The following is a 19,943-nucleotide window of genomic DNA, read 5'->3' on the forward strand; positions in this document are numbered from 1 at the left end:
ATCCTAAGAGAACTGTTCCCCTCCCACAGATTATTCACAAGCCAATCACGTAGCCAGCCCTGTTTCACTATTGCACAGAAAAAGAAAACGTGGCTTATCCATTTACATCCATGTGAGAGTAAATGGTCAGTCCAACGTCTGTGATCTCTGTTTACCATGTCCCCTGTCAAAGCCCCATAGCTCCTGGGTTAGGTCCTAGTCACCTGCTCTGAATCCCCAGTAAGAATATATAAATGTTTATGACTCTAACCTAACAGTGACCACTCAGCAAATGCTTCCATATAGGGCTCCAGACGACTCATTTGAGCCCACTTCAGTTTGTGTGCCCTTTAGGCTTTTTACCATAAACAAAGATGCTGCTGAATTAAATTAAGAGACAAATTGGAAGCCACCACTGTGAGACCTTATAATAAACAATGCCAGGTGATGTTAAATTCAAATGCCATGGCAGTTCGTCTCGCAGTAATAGTGAATGTTGTTTAAATTTGACGTGGGGAGAAAACATATTCATCAGCGTGTAATGAAGTTATGATTGAATTTGGCTAATTTGACTGATGGCAGTGCTCTCCATAAATAATTTCACATCTTTGTCTCCCTCCACTGCGGCTGCTCTAAACTGTGCTCTTATCTGGCGGTGTGTGTTTACTCACATGGGCATTCATGAAATATTTGAAGCTCAATTGTTTACATTCCCTGCAAATGAGCCTCTTCATTATTAGCTGCTGTCAACCCCAGCAAGCTGCAAGTGGTTCACAAAGGCACTAGCTTAGAATAGAAGGGAGAAGCAACACGTAACACACTATACTATACAGAAAGCCATAGAGTTTGTGATACTATTGTAGAGAAATGGTGTATTAGATGATTAGACTCTTGATTAAACTCTAAATATTTACAAGTGCTGGGACTGGCACAAAGGGTATAGCAATACACAGTCATAGCAATTAACATTATATTATATTCTGATTAGTTAAAAGTCCTCAAAATGGTGTCTATAGCATAAAAACCCATGTATAGCCTACTGGTAGCATCTGCGTTTTTTTCCCCAGCCTAGATAAGCCTAACTCAAATATCAATGCTAGACTAATTGTTGGCATGTCATGATAACAGATTCTAAAGTACGATATATGTACAGTATTTTATGCTATACTGACACAATAATAAGAATGCAAGACAATCCCAGTAAACTATTTTTAAATAGACAGTATCATTCAAAAGGCCTGAGCTGTAACAAATACACAACAGTTGGAAAATGTTGGAATAATTAACCATAAGAAGTAACTTATACAACTTTTTACAGCTCAAATGTTACTGCATTACAATAAAAATAGCCCAAATCTCTCCACTTTTACAAAGAAGAAGTACACACGATAAATTCTGAGCCCCAAAATATATTGTCCCAGCTATCATATATTGAACGATAAGTATTTATCGTGACAGGGCTTCCTGATTGAGAAATGATATTGTCAAACCAACGTAACCAATGTAAAGTGTTTGTTGTGTGGCATAACTCGGTTGGTAAAAATATACACAGCAATAAAATATGCTCATTTACATATGTGGATACACCTTTGTCAAGAGGTCATACTTCAAATTGTGTTGGTCCAAATCTTCAGAACTACAGTTTTACAGAGTTTAGGATGAATCTACTTGTAAACCAATGCACATTAGGCGAAAGATAATTTGTTTTTGTGACCCTGGACTGAGCAAGCCAAAATGAAAAATATCAGAATACAATTTATAATGAATACACAATAGGATTTCACCACCCACTCAGATTAGACTATAGAGGCGCTTCATTTTGTATTTGTTGAGCTATGTTTTTGAGAAGGTTCATTGCTGCATGTAATACATGGTTCACCTTCTTATGAATGTTATTCAGGGGCTGCTATATAAAGGTTAATTATGTGTAACAGCTGTTAATTTGTTCTCAAGTCATGGAGTTGTATGTCTCACTACTAGAATAGGTCAATCTGATTAAAAGGGCCCATATTCCACTGTTTTCTGATCTATGTTATAATGTTGTTTCCTCACCACAAACATACCTGGAGCTGTGTTTTGGTTAATTTATATGTTTAACACACAAATCCTCCATATTTAGGCTGTGTTCATCTCTCAAACTGAAACTGTTCCACCTTGTGATAATACAGAAAGTGCTCCACTGTGTTTTTAAACTTCCTACACCTTCACTAGAATCATTTGGATGATTTCAGACATGGAATTGCCCATCTCTACTGAACTATGGGTTCAGGTAAAGGTAACTGTTAACTTCATGACATCACAAAGTGGAACAAAGCATTTTGAGTTTTGGAGACAGACAAACAAAACAACTCAGCTCCAGGTAAGTTTTTGTTGAGGTAACAGCATTTAACTTAAACCTCACAAGAGTCAATGTTGTGTATTATAAGACCATTAAATATCTCTGTATTGACTTTAAATGTTGTCTTTCTCTTCTCTGTGTCCCAGAAGTGCGACCGTAAAAGTGAAGCTTGCCCCTCACTTCGAGTATGGACTTGGCGAGACAGGCCCATGTGCTGGTGGCTCTACTCACCTGCACGTTTCTACTATGTGGGGCCCAGGAAAAGGACTACACAGTCAAGGAGGAGCAGCCAGAAAATGTCCGGATCGGTAACCTCCGCAAGGACCTGGACCTCAACTTGGACCCCAACATCCGGCTGTCCTCCCCGCTGCAGTTCAAGCCTGTGTACAAGACAGGCGATGTGCCTTTGGTGAGGGTGGAGGCCAACACCGGGGAGATATTCACCACCAATCACAGGATCGACCGGGAGAAACTGTGCTCAGGGGTGTTTGCCGAGAAACGCTGCTACTACGAGATCGAGGTTGCGGTGCTGCCTGACGAGATTTTCCGGCTGGTGAAGATCCGCTTTCTGATTGAGGACGTGAACGACAATGCGCCACTCTTCCAGTCCACAGTCATCAACATCTCCATACCCGAAAACACTGCCATCAACTCCAGATACCCCGTGCCCTCGGCGTTTGACCCGGATGTGGGGCTCAATGGCATTCAGCACTATGAACTGGTCAAGGTGAGAATAATGTATTTAAATAACTATACTGCCCTTAGATACAGTAGTTTAGAGATATGTTTTTCACTTTTCAGAGACCAGAGCAGAGTTTTGCTGTCACAGTAAAGTAAATAATAACTTGCTTAACAGCACACTTCCTGGTTCTCGAACAATAAAGCGCCATTTGATTTGATGCAGAGAGAACATAGCAGTCAATAAGACACTAAGACAATAAAATGTTTCACATTACATCTGTTCTGGGGAAAAGTAAAAAATTGTGTACAGTCACATTAATATTGTGTTATATTCTGGTGGAGGGTATGTTGCTTGCTTTGCCATGTTACACAGTATGACATTAAACATGTAGCATTTATTTAATTACAGGTGTTTTTGTTGCTTTTTCTTTTTGCTCAAAAGTACCATGAAAAACATAGACAAGTTTCACATTCTGACTAAAGCAATAATATCTCCTTGGAGGGAAGCAGGTGGGGTACCCTCCACCAGAAAAGCTGTACCTTTAGTTAAAAGCATCTGTTATATGTGGAAATTCACTGGAGATAAAAGTATGTTACTCAAAACTCTGTATTCCTTCCCTTTAGCTTATTCATGCTAACCATTCTGCCACATGTATCCCACATTTTGAATAATTAATCATTTTGAAGCATCAAACGTCCACATACACAGCACTTCAGATAGTTTTATAACTTGCTTACAGAATTTAGTTGGCTGTGTAAAAAAAAACATTTCTTTTGCAAACACATCCCATTTTATCAGAGTTAAGCAATCTTAAATTAAGACATAGCTGTAATACTGCAACAGTAAACCTAATTAGAAATGTCCATTTAGAACACTGATTTACATCTAAAAGTTCAAACAAATGTTTCTGTTTGATATGTTTGGGATTGGAAGTGTCTCACTTAATTTTACTAACTCTAGAACAGTGGGTTGCTGTGTGAATTATGATTATTACTTTTAATTATGCTTATGGGAGTATATTCATTAAAAATCTTGTTGGGACAGAGTCATTTTGTTGACACGAAGCCCAATTATTGATTTGGTGCTTATATAAAATTCCATTTGGCTCAGCTCAGAATCAGACAAGCAAACCTTGGCGGGTGTACATCCCTGCCAGCGTCCAAATGATTATAAATGAAGGGCTGTCTTATCTGATATATGTGCCACTGTTCACTGGATGCTGAATCATCAGCTGTACAAGCTAGTTAACAAAGAGCTGCTCTGATCTACCTGATATATTTATGATCAAATACTCACTTGATTGAAGATGTGAAAAAGACTACTGCTACAAAAGCCATTCTGTATAAATTAATTAGGTCCAACTGGGAATACATTCAAGGTAATAAATGAACTGAGGGAATTACTCCAATAAATTTGCCTTAGGCCACAAAATGCTAATTTCGTGGTTTTGAGTTAACCACAAGGGGTCAAAAGCCAGTCTGCTTTTGGTCTCTTTCCAGTTTATACACCAGGAGACAGATAAAAAGATTGGTTCTTAAACCTATTTGTTCAAATTAAAATCTGGAAGAGGGACATTAATATACAATGGTTTGACTGAAACTAACTTTATAAAGTAGAATAAAGTAGGATTGGTGGCAACTAATGGAATAATATAATAATCCGAGCAGACACTGACAATTTCTTACTACTGTCCTAAATCCTATTGTCCATACTATTTTGGATGTATCTTATATTTAAATCTGACATTTGTAAGGTTAATTGGTGTAATAAACAAAAATACTAAACATTGATAGGTTTGTTTTCATTTTGTTGTCAATTGGTTATCAGTGGCATATTGTCTTTTCATAAATTGAAATAGTAGAAAGTTAATGCGTTTTTATTGTTATCTTATGGACCTCTTCTGTTTATCTGTATCTGCACTGGCCAATCATCTAGCTTTATTCTGCCTGCAGCCACCACCATCTTCTATTTCTCAGCACACGGTCAATTAATATTCTGCATTTTGCCTGTTTTCTTCCCATATAGCTCTCACAATATGATCCAGATCTTATCTTCTTGTAAACATGCACGCATTGCTGTAGGCCGGTAGTGGGGATCTGTAAGGTTAATTCATTTTGATGCAGCTGAAATATAACCTGGGGTTTCATGAGCTGCTATGCTTTTGCTCACAAATCTTTTACATAGAGCAGTGATTTTTCTACATGCCTCTTTCAACGACCAAGTTTGCAGCATCTAATTTGAGAACGCATGTAGCCAAAAGTGCAGACGCAGCATGATTCACATCTGCAATATGTATCAACAAGTTGTATGCTTGCTATATATCTGATTAAAGCCAGTGAGGAGAATGTAATGTTTTATGCTAATCGGTGTCTCATGCAGAACTGGAGAAAGCTTTTCTTCATGCTGTAATTGGTGCTCGATTTAAGCGGGGGAGCAATATTCTCTGTTGCTTAATGGAGTCAGGCCGGAATGCACAGAAAGTAGGATAATGTGCATTCTCCATTAATAGTCCCAACAACACTCCATATCACGTGGATATATGACTGCTGGGATGAGCCTTATATTGGGCTTATTCTAATGAGAGGAAATGAGGAGGGCGCATAACCGAGAACAAACGGGATAAAAGAAAAGATTGTATGTAACAACACAAGAGCTGAAGACTCAAAATCTATATTCAAGTATAAACTGTTTATGTCTTGTTTCCTGTTTCAGAGGACAAGCTATGTTGTATGTGTTTTCATGCATATAGCTATTTGCTGCATCTCAGTGCAACAAATAGCAGTAAGGATTACACTATAACTATATGCAGTGTATTTCTACTTCCATTATTACTTAAGATACCTACAAGCCTCACACAAGCAAAAAGGCATATATTTTCCATTACAAATTATTTTGTCCAAAAATGACATTATGTGTACTCTAACAGGTTAAATAATATTCTAATTATCAGATTACAAGTCACCTTTTATGCCACTGAATAAAAACACAAGGGCATTTTATAAATAAAATAACGAGCAGACACAACTACTGCAACTGTGGATAGGAAATACCACGAAGACAATGATCAAAAATAATAAAGTACTTGAGTAAAAAAAATCCACCCTCCTCTACCCCTTAATAACACACAAATGGCACGTCTGTGTTTCCTGGCTGAACTTAAGATTTCTGAGTGAGCACAAATTGCTGCTCTGTGTGTCTGTCAGGAATACAAATTTGCATCTTTAAAGCGTCTCCCCTCTGCCAGGGTCTCTCCAGTGCAATGTCCTGAATTGTTCATGCCTGGAAAATCACCAACCAAATGTTCTGCTCATTATTATGATCATGGGCATTTATTCTCTTTGCCCTTTTCTCTGCAGAGAATCCCCACCAAGGATGGCTCTGTAATATCTGCCGCAGCATACTGTCCTCAGCATACCTGCCTGACTTTGAACTTCTCATTATGTTTTATTGTACTCCAGATAAGATCATGTGAGTTGTTTCAGGATTCATGGTACTGAAAAGAGCCAAAGACATGTCAATGTTAGGAGCTTTGACTTCAGCTGTGCAGTGGAAAGCCAAAGGTTTGGAGGAGAGGAAGAATTTCCTAGAATAGCTCTTGGCCGCTAAGCCACCTTTTGACTATCATAGTGTGCTCCTGTAAGATTGTGTCAGGAGAGAAGCATTTTTTGCTCATTTTTGTGTCGCAAAGAGTGTGACACTACATTTTATATATGACATTTTATGTACAGTCTTCATACAAATGGGCAACAATACAAAGCAGTTTAGGTCTTGTTTATGGTTTTGTTTTATTTTACCTTGATTCGAAATCTCTTTTTCAAGAAAGACCTGGTCAAGGCAACCAACATGATCAGTGAAATCACAAAATATCACATCACATTATTATTAACTATAAATTAAGGGTGGCACAGTTCATAAAAAAAAAAAAAAGTTCGGTTCGCTTGTCATGGTTCGGGACGTATGTGCACCGCACGGTCTCCACTGTTCCCAGCTTGCGCATTGTAGCCTTGTACCCGTATGTAACCTTTTTCGCTTTGGCACAAAAGAAGAGGAGGGTGGGTGCTGTAGGTCTCCTTTAGAAATGGCTAGTAGGAGAGACAAGAGCCGCCTGGAGATGGAGGATGTGCCAGTGTTGTTGGGCCTGGTTCCACTGCACGCGTATTTTGCCCTACCTGAGCATAAAAAATGCAACTTTTGGACGTGTAACTTTTAGGGCCTGGCTCCACTGCATGCGTATTTCGCCCTACGCGAGCATAAAAACTTCACTTTCCATGCATTCTAAAAGTTACGCGTCCAAACGCTGCAGTTTTTACGCTTGCGTAGGGCAAAATACGCGTGCATTGGAGCCAGGCCCTTAGAATGCATGAAGCAGCACGTTCTGCATGCGTAGATTTCAGAAAATAGGATCCATCCTATTTTTTTGGCGCTCTACATCCTCATCAAAATACATAGACAGCATGTATCTATTGTTGTATTTGTGTGTTTACCATCAGCATAACATGCTCCTGTGTCGTCTGAAAGAGCCCAGGTCCAGAAAGACTATTAATTTGTGCTTTAAAATTTACTTTTGAAATCCTCGCGTTTGCTCTGGTCAGCCTGTACAAAAAGTAAATAAAAATCTGTTCATCTGTTAGTTTCACTCCAGACCTGATACAAGTGGCTAAATGCTCCCAGTCAAGTTTGATCAAGTTTCCCAATGACAAACACAGAACTAGTGCCGCGTGTTCATATCCTGCTGCAGCTGCCGGTGGAGCCACCTTTGCGTTAACGCGCGGCTGTGGTTTTGCGAGGTTATACGTGTAAACGCTGACACGTGCAGTGGAGCCAGGCCCTTAACCTTGCAGCCAAGAGCACAATCTCACTAAAACAAGTATCCCCACTCCTGAGGAGAGTTAGGAAGGTGGTAACATTTTTTCACCGAAGCACAACAGCTGCCTATGTCCAATAATAATGTGCTTAAAGTCAAGTCAAATTCAATTTGTACGTGATTACATTACTAACTATAATTTTATAACTTTTTTAATGATGTATCCTAATTTGTGGATAATTAAGCTAACATAGCATATGATGAAGTATATTTCTGGAGATTAAAGATTAAAAAGAAAAAATGACAACAAGAACCGCACAGCACCGAAAACCGCAACCTTAAACCGCGATATGAACCGAACCGTGAATTTTGTGAACTTTGCCACCCCTACTGTTTTTTCTTTCAAATATGTATTCTAAATGAGTAAAAATAGGTTTTATGTTCTGTAGCTGCTTTAGTTGGAGTCTGTCAAAATGTCAATTATACTACTCTAAGTATTAATACAAACGCAAACTACCAACTAGCACTAATTGCAGCTCTGAACCAAAGCATTTTTCCAATTGCAGTTAATTTTCTTCCATTCATTTACATCTTTTTCCCCCAAATTTCCCAGATATTAAAGTACTCTCATCATCATAGGCTCTGCCATTTAGCCATAATATTTCAAACCAAAAGTACCTCAGAGTAACATGTTAGCTACTCAAATGGTCAAGGTCAAACGAAGCAATCAGTTGGATAGATTGAAGAGGATTTCCCCATGACAGAGACTTATCATTCATTTATATTCTCTGTAGAAACATAGTCAGGACATCTGGACCCTGTTTGGGGCTGTATTTTAGCAGTGATTTGCAGCCCCACTGTCCACATTAATCTGGGTTGCTTTATGTCATCGCCTTCGGTCTCGTTTTGGTGGGCATAGTGTCGGAGTGGTGCTGAGATCAATGTGCTGCTGCCGGCTGGAGCATGCCTCACTGATTAACCGCATGATGAAGTGGATGTCTGTATTTTGGTTGACCAAGCAGGAGTACCCTCACATCTAACCTTTAGCCACAGAGAGTTTGGAGTGGTTTGTAGCGGGCTAGCGTTCAAAAACACAGTCAAATAATGTAAAATCTTGGGATTAAAATTAGCAAGACTCATTCTTGTCCTGATTGGTGGGTTTCAGATTCTTGAATGTGATGATCTCATACTGGGAGCAAGAGCCAGATTTCCCTATTGATTACACTGTATTTTGACATGAAATATCTTAAAGTTAAATTCACAAATGCTGAATCTGATCATTTCTTTTTTTTCCAATAGACCAAGAACTCACTGCATTAAAAGATCTGCATTTTATTTTAGCTGCCCCTATATGTATTAGATATTATTGTCAATGTTGTCATGTCATCTGCAACCCAGCAAAAAGGACAAGGATCCCAACTTAATGGTCAAAATAGGGCAGTAATGAAATGTTCATGTCTTGGACGGAATAAAATTGTGATATACAAGATTAAAGATTCCACTGGGCAATATACATTTTATTTAAAGGGTCCATATTACACTGTTTTCTGACTTATGACATAATGTTGTTTCCTCATCATTCACACATGTTTAACACACAAATCCTGTATATTTTGGCTGAGAACTTCTCTCTAACAGAAGGTACTCCAAGTTCCACCTAGTGATGTCATGTGGTAATCTGGGAACTGTGTTTTAAAACTCCATACATCTTCACTGGACTAATTTGTATGATTTCAGCCCTGGAGTTGCTGATCTGTTGTGAACATAAAGTAAAAGGTAGCTGTTAATTTGAAAACTACTGTTTCATGACATTATGAGGTGGAACAGAGCATTTTGAGTTTTGGAGATGTAGACAGACTAATAATAAAGGGTTACTCAAATGTGTGTGAATGAAACATGTTTGGTTTTTTTTGTTTGTTTTTTGTTTTTTGTGGAGATAACAATATTCTAATATTGCTTTAAGCTCACAAGAGTCAATTTTGCATAATACACGACTTTTAAAGTTGTATACACTTTCTCCGATGTTTTGAAATAATTTTAAAGATATGAACATTTGTGACACCCTTGAATCTAGAATTGCATTTGCTGCAAAGGTGACATCCCATTGTGGTATATTACAAAACCTCAGCTAGTCCATCATAAATCTGAAGTCCAAAGCATTGTGCTGTGCATCTTTTATACCTGTTTATATTAAAATTATTATTGCTTGCTTCCTTTGAGCAACATTCTGTTTCCATTAGCATTTTATTTCGACACCTTCTCCTCTTTCTAGGGGTTGACAAAAAGAGACAAACAATTCCGGGCTTCTACTGTCTTAATTATATGCATGAGATCATAGCTGGGGGCCATGTTGGATAGGGAAGAGAAAGAATTAGTGAGGGAAATGGGCGAAGGGACAGAGACAGAGGGAGTTTCTATCAGCATTATAAAAAGGTGCTATAAGAGTCTGATGAATGGCTCCCGCCTGTTGGCCCAAAGCCGGGGCATCAGCGTGACTAGAGCCTCCTGATCTATTCACCTCCCAATCTCACTCTCCTCACACTTTTAATAAGGTCATCAACTTGACGGAAAGATGCGTCGGCAGATAATCTCATGCACTGTCTGCAGCAGGAGGCCTCAGAGTGATGTGACTCCTTCACAAATCTGTGTTAGTCAGACTTTCTCAATCTTTTTTCATCTAAATGAGTCACCACATATTACAGTTCAGAATTATTGAGGGCTGTGGAGCATAGACTTGATGATGGCAGCATGAATTGCAAATGTATGGTTTTGGTATGACGGTAATGCTCTGCTTTTCAGTCTGATGAAATGTACACCATACAAAGTCTTGAAAGTCTTACATCAAATTCATGAAGCACAATACCCTTCTAAGAATCCCTGAAATAATACAGAGATTCAATATGTCTAACGTAATAAGTTTGATAGTGCCAATGTTTTAGTAAAGTCATATCTGAGGAATAGAAAGTTCATGATTACTTGCATATTAAAAAGTCTCTTCGTGAAATATAGATATTAAAGTTTTGGAGAAATACATCCTTCAAACTTTTGAGTTGGTGAGTGATTCCTGCGAGCTGGCCCTTTCTTAGCCTGCCCTAGATCTTATCACAATACACTAGGCTAATTTTGCATTCAGGAAGACGCACTGCCTGGGAGATAGCTCCCTTGAACTAATTGAAATGCGCTGTGTGCTGTCTTGTCAGTTGTAAAATTGTGTGAAACCAAGACAAAAGCATAGAGGAAATGCTGCCTCATAAATCACTGTGCTGCATTCCCTTTGACACATCCCTAACTCTACATCCTACTATTAACACCAGGCATCGCCAAATATCAGAAACTCAGCTACTGTGGTATAGCTGAGAACTGTTCAAACAAATGAGGATTGAGCCCGCTCGCTAGTGCTTAGCAATAGAGCTGCCAGAATGTTGACTTGGACCTTCCAGAAATAGTTGTGTGTTGTGCATACTGAATTATCATCCAATGTCAGTGTCCCTCGTATCATTTATATGCAACCTCTATGCTTATGAGCATGTCTTCTGCTCACCACAAGGATTACAAAATCCGGTCTGAGAGAGCATGGCTGCAGTGCACGCTGTTTTAAGTAGTTCTGTCAATCAAATCGTGACAACCATTCCCTCGGCAATCACTCTCTCACAGTAATATAACATGCTGCAGTTTGGCTTGTGCTGTCAAAGGGGCAGCTGTAGTGTACATATGAAAGTCCTGTTCCAATTTAAATGTCCGTTACTTGAACAAGGGGAATTTTGTATGTAAATCTCAGTTGATAACTGTGCCTAGACAGAATAATCTGCTATAACATTATGTGCAGCATGAAGCTTATCTCCTTAAAGAGGATGCTTTTTCTTGTTTTACCATGAAACTGCTTCTGACTGAGGCAGCTTCAAAGGGCTCCTTTGTTTCATAATGTGCATGCAGCTCATTCATGGCTTGATCTTCTTCTTATCCCCCCACAGCCCCTTTCACTCTTTTTCTGTCAACCTCCTCTCTTCCTTCCTTCACTTCCTCACTGCTCTCATGAACCACTACTATGCATCATCAATCATATCAATATCAGCAGTGCAGTCCATCTGTGACACATTATGTTTTGTCCTCAGTTTTACATCTCTTCTATATCTTCTATTCTCAAATTACTTCTACACTGATACCTCCACACTGATATTATCAACAACAGGGTGTTGTTGACACATTGAAATGACCCATAAATCATGTATATGAGAACCACATGACCAAGAACTGGATTCCTCAGCTCACACTTAATAGCATGAGTTGTTCTAAAGGTAACCATATTTGCAATGGTATCCAGGAGAACAGCACTATAAAGATTAGGTAGTTTTTAAAACCAGCTTCAGGACAGCTTCACAGGATGTAATTCCGTATTTCCACTCAAATGGAAAAGCAGAGCAAACCATGTGTTGCTGTCAGAAACTATTTAATTTGAAGTTGATATTCATCACTGCCTGAAAACTACAAGCTTATGAAAGTCGTAGGAATGAACCTGGGGAAATTTCAGTTTGAAATTCAAAGATAATTTTAAATGTCATCAGAATCTTATTTTTAGGATTTTATCAGCAAAGGGGAATGTGCGTGCCATGTTTCAGCACAAATATGGAGTGTTACCCTTTAAGTGTTATTAATTACATTCCACATTCCCTCAGAGAGAAAATGTATGCAACTTTACTCTAGTGTTGCAATCTCTCTTTTTTCATAGTGGTAATGAATAAAAGTATTACACATGTAAATCATAGAGCCTGTGGTGAAATTTAATGAAATGAATGTGTTGCACTAAATTTGATGGCACCTACAATATTAACTTCCTTGTACATTCTAACCTAACCCTTTTAATTAGTTCCTCCAAAGCACAGGGCCATGAAATACAGACAAACACCAGACTGTAATGTGTCATTTTAAACCATATACTAACTAAATGTTAAATTCTGTCTCTGCAGAGTGTGAGCGAGTTTGGCCTGGACATCATTGAAACACCAGAAGGGGACAAGTGGCCACAGCTTATTGTGCAGCAGAACTTGGACCGTGAGCAGAAAGACACGTTTGTCATGAAAATAAAGGTGGAAGATGGTGGCAGCCCTCCCAAGTCTAGCACAGCCATCCTCCAGGTCACCATCTCTGACGTCAACGACAATCGGCCCATTTTCAAGGACAGTGAGCTGGAGGTCATGGTCCCAGAGAATGCCCCTACAGGAACTTCAGTGGTGCAGCTCCATGCCTCAGACGCAGACATGGGAACCAACGCACAAATCCACTTCGCCTTCAGCAACCAAATCTCTGCCTCCACCCGCCGACACTTTGCAATCGACAGCACGACAGGACTTATCACTGTGAAGCAGCCACTGGACAGAGAGGTCACCCCTGTCCACAAACTCATCATCTTGGCTAGTGATGGCAGCTCCACCCCCTCCCGCGCCACTGTCATTGTTAATGTTACAGATGTAAATGACAACGTCCCATCTATAGACACTCGCTATATCATCAACCTTGTTAATGGGACTGTGCTGCTGTCTGAGAACGCTCCACTCAACACCAAAATAGCTCTAATTACTGTTACAGACAAAGACGCTGATCTCTATGGGAAAGTTGCTTGTTACACTGACCATGATGTTCCCTTTCGGTTGAAGCCCGTCTTCAATGATCAGTTCTTACTAGAAACAGCTGCCCCCCTCGATTATGAGACGACAAGAGAATATGCAATTAAGATAGTAGCTTCGGATAGGGGTACGCCTCCTTTGAACACTTCTGCTATGCTTTTAATTAAAATCAAGGATGAGAACGACAATGCACCCATCTTCCCCCAGCCAGAGATTCAACTTTCTATTCCTGAGAACAACGACCCCTCCACACAGTTAATAAAAATCAGCGCTACGGATGCTGACAGTGGACATAATGCTGAGATTATTTACACTCTCGGCCCTGACGCTCCTGACGGCTTTAACATTGACAGACGATCAGGAATCCTCTCGGTTGGCAAGAGACTGGACAGAGAGAAGCAGGAGAGGTACTCATTCACTGTCATAGCCAGAGACAATGGGTCCACGTCCCTGCAGAGCAATGTCACAGTAAGGCTAATCGTCCAAGACCTTAATGACAACAACCCGGCTTTCACTCACCCAGAGTACAACTTCTATGTGCCTGAGAACCTGCCCCTCTATGGAACTGTGGGTTTAATCACAGTGACAGACGCAGATGCTGGGGATAATTCTGTAGTAACCCTGTCCATTTTGAACAGCAAAGATAATTTCATCATCGACCCACAAACTGGCGTTATTAAACCTAATATTACCTTTGACAGGGAGCAGCAAAGCTCTTATACATTTATGGTCAAGGCTGTGGATGGGGGCCAACCTCCCAGCTCCTCCTACGCCAAGGTCACCATTAACGTAGTGGATGTAAATGACAATCGGCCTGTATTTGTCATCCCATCCTCCAATTACTCGTATGACCTGGTACGAACCGCCACCACCCCCGGCGCCGTGGTCACCAGGGTGTTTGCTATTGACAATGACACAGGGATGAACGCAGAGCTGCACTACAGTATCATCAGTAGTATCATCATCACATCCAGGGTCTCTCCACGAGGCCTTTTTGCCATTGATAAAACAACAGGTAACATTACACTGCAGGAGAAAATAGTGCCGGCCGACCTGGGACTGCATAGACTGGTAGTCAAGGTCAAGGATCTGGGCCAACCTGAGTCGTTACATGCTATTGCACTTGTTCACCTGTTTGTCAATGACTCTGTGTCAAATGCCACCTTTATACAAGAGCAGCTGAGAAAAAGCATGGAGACACCCTTGGACCGTAACATAGGAGACAATGAAGAAATGCCTCAAGCCAATGGATATGTTATTGTTGTCATAGCGATCATAGCGGGCACCATGACTGTCATCTTAGTGATATTTGTGACTGCTTTGGTGCGCTGCCGGCAGACCCCTAGACACAAGGTGGTGCAGAAGGGCAAACAGAGTGGCGAGTGGGTGTCACCTAACCAGGAGAATCGGCAGATCAAGAAGAAGAAGAAGAGGAAGAAGCGCTCCCCAAAAAGTCTCCTTCTGAACTTTGTCACCATAGACGAATCCAAGCCTGACGACCCCACACATGAGCACGTCAATGGCACTCTGGATCTGCCCGTGGAGCTGGAGGAGCAGACCATGGGGAAGTACAACTGGGCCACCACTCCCACCACCTTTAAACCGGACAGCCCCGACTTAGCCAAGCATTACAAATCCGCATCCCCTCAGCCCACTTTTCAAATCAAACCTGAGACTCCTGTAGCCCCAAAGAAGCACCACGTGATCCAGGAGCTCCCACTGGACAACACTTTTGTGGTGGGCTGCGACTCGCTCTCCAAGTGCTCGTCCACCAGCTCTGACCCCTACAGTGTGTCGGAATGTGGCTGTCAGGGGGGATTCAAGACCGCAGGGCAGATCACCACCCGACAGGTAATTCATGAGTTCCTTTCTATAAACCCACCCACACTAGTCCCCACTCACTCCTCCATTTGCTGTCCCGTGGCCAATGTGAAACTCAGAGGGTGGCAGCATGAAGCCGGATATAGCCCTGCAAACCATGACCATGTCTATGTGAATGGCATTTGCACCAAAGAATGAGGTTTCAAAAGGGGAGAAATGAACTAGGTTATGAATGACAGTTTTGTCACGTACTTGGATGACATCTTTTTCTTCTTTTTAAAACCTTTTAAATTTATGTAGTTGCCTCCAATGTTAAATACATAGGTTTAGTGGATGCAAACAGACAGTATGTGTCAGTTTTAGTTATCACCAAAACTGAAATAGTTAATTCTACTATATCTTATTTATTTGAGGAATAGCTATTGTTGGTGTATAGTGGGTTTGGGCAAAGAGGATGCAGAAGATAGAGCAAAACTCTCAGCAAATACATCAACTGAAAGAAGATAAAATATATACTGAATGTGTTTTCTAATACATTTGCATTTCACTTAACTTTTGTAATATTCAAATTTGCTGACCTGCACCTTGCATTAGAGTACTTTTAATCTTATATGTGAAAGACTGAGCACAAAGTGTCTGGCTAATATAATTAATAACAAAGGCTACACAGCAATGCATTTATTTATCCGAAAAGTGTCAAGGTGACAGTACAACGCAAATAAATCTGACATTGACATGCTAAAACATCTTGATAAATAATTCCACTTTCATTGTGGCTCCTGTTCCACTAAATATTAAGTGCTTCTTTAACCAGTGCCAGCGCAAGAAGCTAATATGAATGCCAAGGTACAGCAAAGGACTTATGATTCCCTAAGAGATATGTGCCAAATGCGAAGTGCCCCAATAAATAAAAAGGCTTGCGAAGGGAAATAAATGTAAATCAGAGGTAAGGAGAGGTGGCCTTGCACACTTCTGACAGGCCCATGTGAGTGTTGTACGCAAGACTGAGTAGAGCTGTGGGCGGGGGGAGGGGTCAGAGGGATCAAGGTGACGCGGTGCCTTGAGACCAATATATTTAAACACCCAGGGAGTGTAGGGAGTCTATAAAAAGCCTGCCAGGCCAATTTCCTATTTAGCTCATAAATGCTGTACTTTAATGACCCAAATTATTAGAATAAATGAGGTATGTAAGGGATTTCTCTGGAAGTTTTAATTAAGATGACATAGGTGACTTTGTAGTGGTATGAAAAACAAAAGTTGAGGACGCCTTATACTGCAAGGGTGAACATCACATTAGCTTGCAGATGATCTGACTAGACAAATATTGACTTGCTAAACTCGAAATGGGAGTTATTGTTGGGATTAAAAAACAGGAAAGCCTCTCAAATTGATTGACCCACACATGATACTTTTTTTTTTCTTTTTCATTAATCAGTCCTAATTATATGAATCAGTGAAAGTGCATCATGAAATATTGCTTTACAGTGTATCACAGACAAGCCCTCAAATATTTCTAGTCGTATTTGTCATGCTAATATTATTTGATAACAATACACATTTGCTGTCATGCTCCTATAAGAATGTGTTTCTTTCTGTCATAGCTAATTTAATTTCGTTCCCATGTTTTAAGTTCCACTTATACACGTGTATATTTGTTTGTGGTTTCAAGGGCACCTGTTTTAATGTTGTGAAGATAATTATTTCATCTGTCACTCATTTATTTCTAAGTCAGTTTCATGATATTGCATAATTCATTAATGTAGAGTTTGAATTTCTCTGCTGTGTTGCAATTAGTTTTCAAATCATCTTTTTTTTTTTTTTTTTTTTTTTTTTTAACGCATCATATTTGTGTGAGTTCATAGCAAGCGTTCCAAATTCCTTGTGGCATAGTTTGGGTAAATGACTGTTGATCCTGCGTTACATTGTGAGCTGTATAATTGATGAAGACTCCCACATTGAGTTGATAGGCATTGCCTTCATCCACCTTTTATTCCAAACCTGGTTAGAAGCTATGCTCTGCCACGCTAAATTATACATAAGCCTGCTTTACGCCCTGCTACCAAAGATTTTATTCATAACGTGTTTGTATGACACAGTGACGACTTGTCAGAATAATTTCCCCCTGTTACTACAAGTGAAGGAAATATGCAGAAATATTCACTGTGTGTTCCATAATTCCTAAATTATTACCCATCATGCCGTTTATGCATTATGGCTGCAAATTGATTTTCACTTATGCTGCTGATAAGAGCAGAGCATTTTAGCGGAAATAATTTAAAATCAATGAATATCTGATTAGTAAACACCTCATCTAATCTTCCACTGAATTTAGCTTGTGATTATTTTTAGCTCCTCTAATTCATGCTAATGTTATCTTCGCTATAGACCTAGTTCCTCTACTCTGATGTTATAAAGATAGTACGTCTTTCTTTCTTCTCAACCCTGGAGCCATTGACAAGTGATGCCTCCCACTTTCGACATGAGATTTCCCACTAGTTTTAAGTGTGCTTATTTAAATCCTGTGTCATGAAAATAGCATGAAGCTTTGCCTGATGAGAATTGGTAGCTGCAAAGGTTAATTAAATGCACCGAAGGGTTAATCATTTGTAATATAGTATGATTAAAATCACTGTAATTAGGTTTGTGGAGAGGTTGATAAGTCTGCAATAAAATGGCAGCTGTCCTTAAAAAAATAGTATAGATATAGTACACTGATATGAAAGGATGCTGTCTTAAGGCTTACCCTATCTACAACATGACAGAGCCTATTCATAAACAGACCGTAGAGGCTCAGGTACAGTAGTGTAGTTTTGTCGTTCAGTGTGAAACATGTCTGTTGTATATCTTATGTAATATTGTCTCACTGTTTTGAAATTGTGAATTTTGGTAAAAGCAACTCATCAAAATTAAATACTTTATTAATCAAACTAGAAACATGAATTTGAAAATATACATTTAAACAATTGTGCTTAATTTTGAGATTTTGTAGTAACTTCACGCAAGGGCTATTTTCCAGGAAAAAAAATTAAAATAAAAATTAAATAAAAATCGAACATTTGTGAAAAACAACCTTTATGCAAATTTTATATAATCAGCACATAGAATAAAGAACATTTGAAGGTCACCAAAATGTTTCAGATTTTATGGATATAGTCAACAATGCTTGTATAATACTTAATAGAGCACCAATTTGTAGCACCATATGGCTTCATTATGCAGTGCCAAGTCTTTATCTCCTTCTCACTTTCTGATCCCAACATTCATATGATCGTGAATATTTTATGTTTATTTTTTTCTTCTTTTAAATCATACTCATAGAATGTTCAGAGTGACTCTAGTGAAGTGCTCATTTGTGCACTTTAGAGAAGGCAGTTCAAACACTACACATACCACACTGTTTAAAAGATTACCCATCAGTGCAAATATGCAGGCATTAAGAGACTAATACGGACCTTTTGTGTGGTACTGTAATTTTAAGCGCAAGGGGTTGACCAAGCTGACATTTAGCAGCTCTTTGATGGTTTCAGTAGCACACATGCACAAGCAACCAATGAGCTGTGTTCACTCTTGGTCTTGAGATCTGCATATCCCTGATTACTCTGCCTACACCAGCCCCCTGCAAACCTGATTAAGAAAGCACATTTGAATGCACAGACTGGTGGGGATAGGCTCATAGCGCAGTGTGGGCTCTGCTGACTTTTTCTCATTCTTAGCAAACATGAAATTCTTAAAGGAGCGCCATGGTGGAGGGTACGGAATCTGTTTTTTTCTCCATAGAGACGCTGTTGTTTTGGCTAGAATGTTTTTCAAAATGGCATAAACCATAGCGATCTCCATGGAGACAAGCAAGTGACTCCACCAAACCAAGTCTTTTTTGGCACTATAAATTCTGGTAATTGGATAAATGCAAGATAGATAAGTTCATACCATATTGTGGAACATTTCAGTTAGTGCAATAACATCGTCATGAGACAAGCCGGTGATTGACTTTCCAAAACAATATTTACATAGTGCAACTATACAAATCTTATAAGAAGGATCAGAATAATCACCCAGTGGTTCCTCAGTGTCTTTGGTCATTTATAGGCTGGGACTTATGATTTCTTTTGGAAAAGTGTAAAACGCACACAGAGCAGGATACAACTGGGGGTAAAATAATTCAAATTCACATGGAGTCAGGGAATCAGAACTGGCTTGACTGTGTGGCAGGCAGCAGAGCGTTACATTTGGACAGCTAACATGCATGAGTCGTGCAATCACATCTTAAATGTCAGCTAGACAACCTTTTTTAGAATTGTTCAGTTGGAACAAAGCAAAATAAATCGTCAAATGCATTAGAAGGGCAGTGTGTGCATCATTTGTGTGGGTGAATGCCTTCACACTCCCCATCTGTGGTCTGTGACAAAGAGCTACAGCTGACTCATGACCAGCACAAGTCAAGTGCCTTCATTCATCCAATTAGATTTTTATTTTTATTTTTTTTTTATTGCAGCATTTAATGGATTCTCTTTGTCATTTTTATTTTACCATCACATTTACATTGTTAGGTAAGAATCCAGTGATGTCTGTTCTTGGCAAAGTTCTGTACATATCAGAGGGCCCTACTGGCAGGGGCCCAAAAAGACTGGGACCTAAATTCATTCTTAAAAATTGCTTTTGGAAGGGGGGCTGAGTGTGCACTGGTGTGGTGGTGGGAGA

General features: G+C 39.6%; 1 protein-coding gene across 2 annotated transcripts in view; it reads left to right on the forward strand.

Annotated features, from left to right (window-relative positions):
• Positions 1-2,504: 2,504 nt before the first annotated feature.
• Positions 2,505-19,943, forward strand: part of pcdh11 (protocadherin 11) — a 145,183-nt gene continuing 127,744 nt past the window's right edge. For both annotated transcript variants that reach the window (XM_055158897.1, XM_020923528.2), the window contains exons 1-2: positions 2,505-3,044; positions 12,768-15,275. In XM_055158897.1, the coding sequence (XP_055014872.1) occupies positions 2,505-3,044; positions 12,768-15,275 (3,048 nt within the window). The remainder of the gene's footprint in view (positions 3,045-12,767; positions 15,276-19,943) is intronic.

Source organism: Boleophthalmus pectinirostris, unplaced genomic scaffold (assembly GCF_026225935.1).
Source record: "Boleophthalmus pectinirostris isolate CB_2022bp ecotype Guang Dong unplaced genomic scaffold, ASM2622593v1 HiC_scaffold_23, whole genome shotgun sequence".
NCBI lineage: Eukaryota > Metazoa > Chordata > Actinopteri > Gobiiformes > Gobiidae > Boleophthalmus > Boleophthalmus pectinirostris.